The sequence below is a fragment of the Nicotiana tomentosiformis genome, chromosome 6 (assembly GCF_000390325.3).
Source record: "Nicotiana tomentosiformis chromosome 6, ASM39032v3, whole genome shotgun sequence".
Classification (NCBI taxonomy): domain Eukaryota; kingdom Viridiplantae; phylum Streptophyta; class Magnoliopsida; order Solanales; family Solanaceae; genus Nicotiana; species Nicotiana tomentosiformis.
In genome coordinates this window covers 11301335-11308815 of record NC_090817.1, presented here as the reverse complement: position 1 = coordinate 11308815, position 7481 = coordinate 11301335, and the positions used below count along the sequence as shown (strand labels likewise).

The 7481-nt window shown below is 34.3% G+C and overlaps 2 protein-coding genes across 2 annotated transcripts; one reads left to right on the top strand and one right to left on the bottom strand.

Annotated features, from left to right (window-relative positions):
- The first annotated feature begins 1983 nt into the window (after positions 1–1983).
- LOC104092976 (uncharacterized) lies at positions 1984–3970 on the top strand. The gene is made up of 4 exons (XM_009598673.4): positions 1984–2115; positions 2220–2326; positions 3322–3400; positions 3655–3970. The coding sequence occupies exons 1-4, from the start codon at positions 2113–2115 to the stop codon at positions 3700–3702; spliced, it is 237 nt and encodes a 78-aa protein (XP_009596968.1). The 5' UTR covers positions 1984–2112; the 3' UTR covers positions 3703–3970.
- A 1622-nt stretch (positions 3971–5592) lies between these two features.
- LOC104092977 (probable polyamine oxidase 5) lies at positions 5593–7481 on the bottom strand. Its single transcript, XM_009598674.4, has one exon. It carries the CDS (start codon positions 7391–7393, stop codon positions 5762–5764), a length of 1632 nt encoding a protein of 543 aa, XP_009596969.1. The 5' UTR covers positions 7394–7481; the 3' UTR covers positions 5593–5761.

Genomic DNA, 7481 nt, shown 5'->3' with positions numbered 1-7481 from the left:
TGCATCGGGGGTTACACTATTAGTTGGAAAGCTACATTACAACATGTAGTAGCTTTATCTACTACCGAAGTAGAATATATGGCAGTGACCGAGGCGATCAAAAAAGCTTTATGGTTGAAGGGTCTATTTGCGGAACTCAGTTTACACCAAGGTGGTATTACCATTTTCTGTGATAGTCAAAGTGTCATTCACTTGACTAAAGATCAAATGTATCATGAGAGGACGAAGCACATTGATATAAAGTATCATTTCATCCGAGAAACCATTGCTGAATGAAAAGTCTCTGTTCAGAAGATCAACACTAGAGACAATCCTGCTGACATGTTCACAAAACCTCTTCCAGTATCCAAGTTCAAGCTTTGCCTAAACTTGATTGGCATTTATGAAGAATGATTTTGCCCATTGGGATTTTTACGGAGAAGGTGGAGCAAATTTACTATAAGCCGAAATTAGGCCAAAGTGGAGATTTATAATATGGCCAAATTTTCATGATATTTGCCATGACATAATATCCATATAACAAATTTGTGGATCATGACATTTGCCATGACATAATATCCATTATTAGGCCAAGGATTTTTTTCTATAAATAGAGGAGTTTCTCCTCATTTGTAAACACACCAATTCAAGAGCTTTTCACTCTTATCTTTCTTTCTCCTCATTTATTTCATTATAGAGTATTTTGTAAGAGAGTGAGTGTTGGGAAACACTTGTGTGAAGCCTTTCTTTGAAGTGATCTTGTGAGGTTATTCACTTAGGGTATTTGGGATTAATTAGAGTATTTACTCTAATTTTGTACTCTCTTTTGTACTCTTGTTGGTATAGTGAAATTGCTTCTTTCCGCTTGTGGACGTAGGTCACCTTGACCGAACCACGTTAAATTTGTGTCTTTTTTATCTTCTTTAATTGCCGTTATTATCAACTTCCATTATCTTTGTTATTGTCATTATACCATTGTTTGGCTAAATTCCGCACTACCCAAGTTCTCGATCCTAACGGCCTTTTAAAACACTGGTCTAAACTAAAGGTGAGAATGTGAGTTAACAATGATTTTATGATAAGGGTGTACGTGAAGGCAATGTATTAAATATTCATTGTGTTGGATACATTACGTTATGATTACAAGATAGTTACCAAAAAAAAAAATAGAGCAATTTTTTTCCTGGTAATAAAATGCGATAGTTACCAAAAACAAAATAGTTAAGTTATTTTCTAATACTTTGTCGTCACCCACGGGGTGGGATGGGGGGAGGGGGTGAATGATTTGTTTTAATTTTGGGTGGAAATCATTTCTTTCCTATCTATCTCAACTCATAACTTCATTTTATTTCTCTAACAAACACTTAGATATTAATTATCATTCTTTAAAATTTAAAATTTTCATTTAAAAAAAAACTAATTCGATTTGCAAAAAGTATTATAGCCTGTTTGGCCAAGTTTTTTCAATGAAAAAAGTATTTGTTTTTTCAAAATTGAAGTGTTTGGCCAAACTTTTGAAAGAAAAAAAAAGTATTTTTGAGGAGAAGTAAAAACAGTTTTGGAGAAGCAGAAAAAAATAGTCTATCCAAAAAGTGCTTTTAAGAAAAATACACTTAGAAACAGTTTTTAAAAGCTTGGCCAAACACTAATTGCTGCACATAATTTTTTTTAAAATCAATTAGCCAAACACAAGCTGATTCTCGCCAAAAAATACTTTAAAAAAAATAATTTTGAAAAAAAACACTTCTCAAAATAAACTAATTTTTACAGCTTGGCCAAACAAGCTATTATTAATTTTTAATACGTATTTTTAATACACCGAAAAATGGTTATTCCAAACACAAATGGACCATGGTGATTTGACGATTTCGAGGATTAAAGGTTGACAAACTTATTCTATGTCGATCCTTTGAGTTTTCAACTTAGCAAATTAGTCCTAAACATTGGACACGATGACTCGATGTAGCTACTCTAGTACCTCTTCATGCTTTTTAAAGTTTTTTAAAAATTGCAGTTTCAGTACATCGCATAAAAATATGCGATTTACTTTTATATTTTCCCATATTTATTCCATCGCATACCCGAACTCTTCAGAACTCAGATCATCTCATTGCGCTCTCTAAGTTCTCTAAAATGGTATGCAATTTCTTCTTCCTTGTTTCATTCTTATCATAATTTCAGCGAATTTATGAAATTTTTTAGTATAATTCGTTAATATTTTTGTTTTTTTTTTCGTTAAGGTTCAATCAGCAAAACCCATTTCAAGCCCAGTACCCATTACATGGTACCCAACCCTAGCGGTGTTTCTGCTTGCAATTGGCCTTATCGTAACTGCTTCCTTCTTCATGTAAGCGCTTGATCTGATTTTAGTAATACTGTATTTCTTATTCTTTGAGATGTAGGGGAATTTTATTTAGTTGATCCAATAGTTTAAGATTAAGGCGTATTTGACTAATATTCGTTTATGCTAGTAATTGAAGTGATTTGTGTCAACGTTGATTGATTGCATTTAACACTTGTGAGAAAGGGCTGTTGAAGATAGTTGCATGTTGTGAATAAGGAAATTAAATAACATGAAATTGTTTATTTGACTCTGTTACTTCTTTCTTAAATGGCTCTATTCAATATGATGTGTGAGCTTGCTCACATTGCTGGTTTCAAGCCCGGGTAAAGGAGGAGGGTTGCAGTAGGCTGCAGCCAGCATAAACCCTATCAAATTCACGTTGAATCCTCATAATACAGATATCGTTACTGTATTCAATATGATGTGTGGGCTTGCTCACATTGCTGGTTCCAAGCCCGGATAAAGGAGGAGTTTTGCGGTAGGCTGACAACCAGCATAAAACTTGCCAATTCACGAGGAATTCACATAATTCAGATATCGTTGCTCTATTCATATGATGTAAACTGTTTATTACTAATAAAAAGTGTCATGTATGTTGACGAAATTATGCATTAGTGGTTTGGTTGTGTTAAAATAGCTTGAGATTAAGCGTAGTTGTTGTAGCTGTTTGTTGTTGGCTATGTTGTGCGGACTCTCCAAAATGCCGCCGTACTCATGTTGGATCCTCCAAAAATCATTACTTTTGGAGGATCGGACACGCACACGGCAACATTTTCAGTGAGTCCGAGCAACATAAGTTGTTGGTTGCGTTAAATTGATTAAACTGTGGAAGTGATCACTTACTAGAGTATAATTTGAGACAATGTTAAAGAGTACCAGTCTGCTGGTATAATTTGAGACAATGTTAAAGAGTACCAGTCTGCTGTATGACTGATATTCCGGGTTCTACAAGTGTTGCTGTTCTTTTCTCTTATAACAAACCTATGAATGTGTGACAGCTATGAAGCTACTTCTCCGAGGAAATATCGCAGTCTCGCGAAGGAGCTTACAACTGGAGCAATGGCATCTGTTTTCTTGGTACGTGCACTATAATGATTTGATCTCTCGTTTTCACTCTGTCTTTGTTGTTGATATTTGCTTGTTTCTATTCTTCCTCTCGAGCGGAGGGTCTTTTGGAAACAGTCTCTCTACCTCCCCAGGGTAGGGATAAGGTCTGCCTACACACTACCTCTCCAGATTCCACTTGTGGGATATTACCGAGTTTGTTGTTGTTGTCTCTCGTTTTCACAAAACTGGTTGCTTGTACTGATTCCTCACTGCACCTTGTGCAGGGTTTTGGATCCTTGTTTTTGCTACTTGCTTCAGGCGTATATGTTTGATGCATCCACATGGTTAGAGATGAAGTGTTGTACTACTGTTTCTACATGAATGGTTTTGAGAATTGCAGTTGGTTTTATATGATTTATGATTGAAAATAGCATCTGTAGAACTGATCCTTGTCACCTGGTGTAGTCTTAGAATTTTTAACTGAATGGCAGCATTGGAGAGCTTATTGAAAAATTGATTGAGGTAAGTGTGACCTATTAAGCTTATGAAGAAACTTTCTATTGTTGGAGTTCAGTGCATAAAAATTTTAGTATTAAAGAACTTGTTGAAGTGTATGGATGTAACAACTTACCATGGCACACATCGGATAGAATGTTGGATATAATGGGAGAGCGGGTACATAGACAAACCATGATGTTACATCTCATTCTCATGTGTTCATGTGCTTATAGAATTGTCTATAAACGCAACAATACGAACAAGAAAATACTCTCTATGATGATTTGTATGAGTGTTATCGTCAATTACTTTGTAGAAGAGCAATTCAAGGTAATGCAATAAATCCATGGATATAAATGATTGGAGTTAGAGAAGATAAGTAGAAATAAATGATCACAAAAATGTGTGATATGCAGGATGTATACATATAGATACACACACAATATATATAGATATATGTATTCGCCTTTTATGCGTCCGATCAAACATTAGATCTCTTGTGATTCGTGGATAACTCTTTTGTGGATTAATATTATTTTTTACTCTTGCATAAGGATAGTTATCAAATTGCAGGAGTGAACAATAATAATCCACAAAAGAGCTTTCCGCAATTCACATGAGATCTAATAAGTAATAGGCTACATTCTAAGAGAATATATATTGTTTGTTGGAATTGATTTATTCTAAGGCTACATTCCGCAATGGATTTATTGTTTGTTGGAATTGCTCAGTATTCATGGAAACCCAAGCAAAGGAATCCTCACTTTCTTCTATTAAGTAATTGACAGGCGACACTAATATAATCCGCCATAGAGAATAGTTTCTTGTTTTTGTTAGGTTTATTGGCAATATTTATCTGCGCATAAACAAATAAGATGAAACATCATTATTTGTCTATATACCAACCTTCCCATTATATTTAACATTCTTTCCGTTGTGTGGCATGGTAAGTTGCTACCTCCAAAATAAAAATAAAAATAAATATATATATAGTTAATCCTATATGCATTGAACTCCAACAATGGGGAAGTTCATGCCCTTATATCAAAAAGCTTAATAGACCAATCGATAAACATAGTTATAATTAAAGCAGTTGCTATCTCATGGCGATGTTTTTAAACAAACAGAAAAAAGACGAACATATATTTGATCTAACTAAAGAAACCAATAGATATACAAACTTTAAGTGATTGAAGTTTAGTAGTATTTTTATACTTGGCAAATATTCCTGATTATCTAAGTACCTTTTTCCAATTACTGCAGCTAGCTAAACTGCTCGCTAACAACATAAGAGCAAGTACTAGTACAATACATGTTTTAATCTTTAATAAGTTGCTAGTGCGGGAGCGGAAACTTGGAGCAATAGTAAAGTTGTTTTCGTGTGACCAAGTCACGGGTTTGAGCCATAGAATGAGCCACTGAAGCTTACGTCAGAGTAGGTTGTCTATATCATACCGCTTGGGGTATTGGCCCTTTCCCGTACCCTACGTAAACGCGAGATGCTTGGCTGTCGTTTACGAAGTTGCTAGCGCAAATGAAAAGAAATAAAAAGATGTTGACTAATCATATATCATGAAAATTGAAACTTAGGTATATAATCTCAAGTCATGATTATGTTAGATGAATAGGAATGCTACAGAAGAGTACAAAGGATTTTGAAAGCAAGAATCACCAAATAATAGGAAAGGAAAAGTCCTTCATCACAAACAAATTGAAAGCAAATATAAAATGAAAAGTTTCTTTAATTCATTCATCAAAACATTCATGATATGTTTCTATTTCCTTTCCAATTCCTCTTACTCTCTAAAATTCCCCTAAACAGAGAGCATAACAAACAACTCATTCCAAATTTGATATGAAAACAATAAGAACAAATAAATACAACAATCTTTTTCAGATATCAACACATTGAAAGTGCTTAAGTAGCCTATTGGCTTCTCTAACTCCAGTAAGATAAGCACCATGAGTTGTTGAATAGTAGCATCTATGTGTTGCTTCCCCTGCAAATAAAATCTGAAGTGGAGGGCAATTCTTTGAATTTTTACCATAATTTCTCACTTTAGGTAATGGCTCAGCTAAAACATCCAAATCATCTCCACTTGATCCAACTGCAATATGAGTATATGATCCCAAAAACAATGGATCAGTACCCCATTTACACTTCAAAACCTTAGAAAACTTAACACAACTTTCTGCTGCTGCAGAATCTGAGTTCTTGAAATGCTTTGAGTTTGCTAGAAACTGTGATATTGTTGTCGAAACCTCGTCTATAATCTCCTCGTCATCTAGAGTTTCCATCTCAAGAGCTTCTTTACCTGCAAACCATGATACTAAAGTACTTGACTTTGGATAAAGTGGATGTATAAAAGCTGTCCTCCTAATCCACAAGGGAATTTTTGAATGAAATAATTTCGCGTCCGATTGATGAAAAACCATTTGCAAGTAGGGAAAATTCATCCCCTCATAGCCACATTCTTCAGTACTTGGACTAAGTTGCAAGAATAACTTGTCAACAACACCAAAACCAAGTCTTGAAATTGCTTGAGTCTTGAAACTAGGAAGTTGAGGACTAAACATAGCAAAATCGTCGTGAATTCCTTGTTTTAGTACCCCTAATGAGACTGTTACAATGACATGATCAGCATACATTACTGATCCATCACTAAAATGTAACTTCACTGGCTTAGTACCATCACCATTTTCAAATTTTAAGTCACAATTATCAGATTGCCATTCAATTTTTGTGACTTTTCGGCCTAATTGGATCAAACCAGGTGGTAAAACAGATGCCAAAGATTCAACCACAGATGAGTACCCTTTGGCTATAGTTAGTTCATCTCCAGGAAAATTACAATACTGACTTTCTCCATTGAAATCTAAAGTACCCAAATCACCAGCTGATGAATAATGCCTATGTATATTCTCAAACATAGCAAAAACACCTTCTTCAAGTGATTTTCTACTCCATTTATCAAACACTTCAACATTTTCTTGATTTTTCTTTAAATTCCAATAAAATTCAAGACCTTTCCTAAGGAAAGAACCAGTACTTAGATTTTTAGTACTACCATTTTCAAGATTAAAACTTTCAACAATTTCTTTACATACCTCATCTTGAAAATTCCCTTCACCTGAAGAAAAAGCTAACATTTTGTTGAAAAAATTTGATATGGATTTAACAAGGGAAGAATTTACCTCATAGCCATCTTCTGTTATTGTCACTTTTTTATCCATTAATTTACCTTCTTTACATTCCCAAGGCTTTTCAGATTCCAATGAGTTAATTTCTTGAGCAATTTTATAAATTGGATTACCTTCAATTCCATGTATCCAAGTAGCTCCCATTTCAATTTGATCACCATTAAATTCTAAAGTAAAAATTCTTCCACCAATTCTATTTCCACCTTCAACAACACAAAGCTCAAATAGTTCATTTGAGTTTTGTGTTGTGTAGAGTGTTTTAGCTGCTGTGAGACCAGAAATTCCAGCTCCAATTATCACAATTTTTGGCTTTTGTGTCACCATTTTAGAGGGAAAAAAGATTGAACAATTTGTGATATTTGTATTTTTTGTTTATAAGAATTTGGCTTGTGAGAATGAAGTAATTGAACAA

Coding starts and splice junctions, on each gene's coding strand:
- LOC104092976 (XM_009598673.4), top strand. Junction 2,327..3,321: donor GTAACTGCTTCCTTCTTCAT/GTAAGCGCTTGA, acceptor AATGTGTGACAG/CTATGAAGCTACTTCTCCGA. Junction 3,401..3,654: donor CAATGGCATCTGTTTTCTTG/GTACGTGCACTA, acceptor CACCTTGTGCAG/GGTTTTGGATCCTTGTTTTT.
- LOC104092977 (XM_009598674.4), bottom strand. CDS start 7,393: ATGGTGACACAAAAGCCAAAAATTGTGATAATTGGAGCTGGAATTTCT.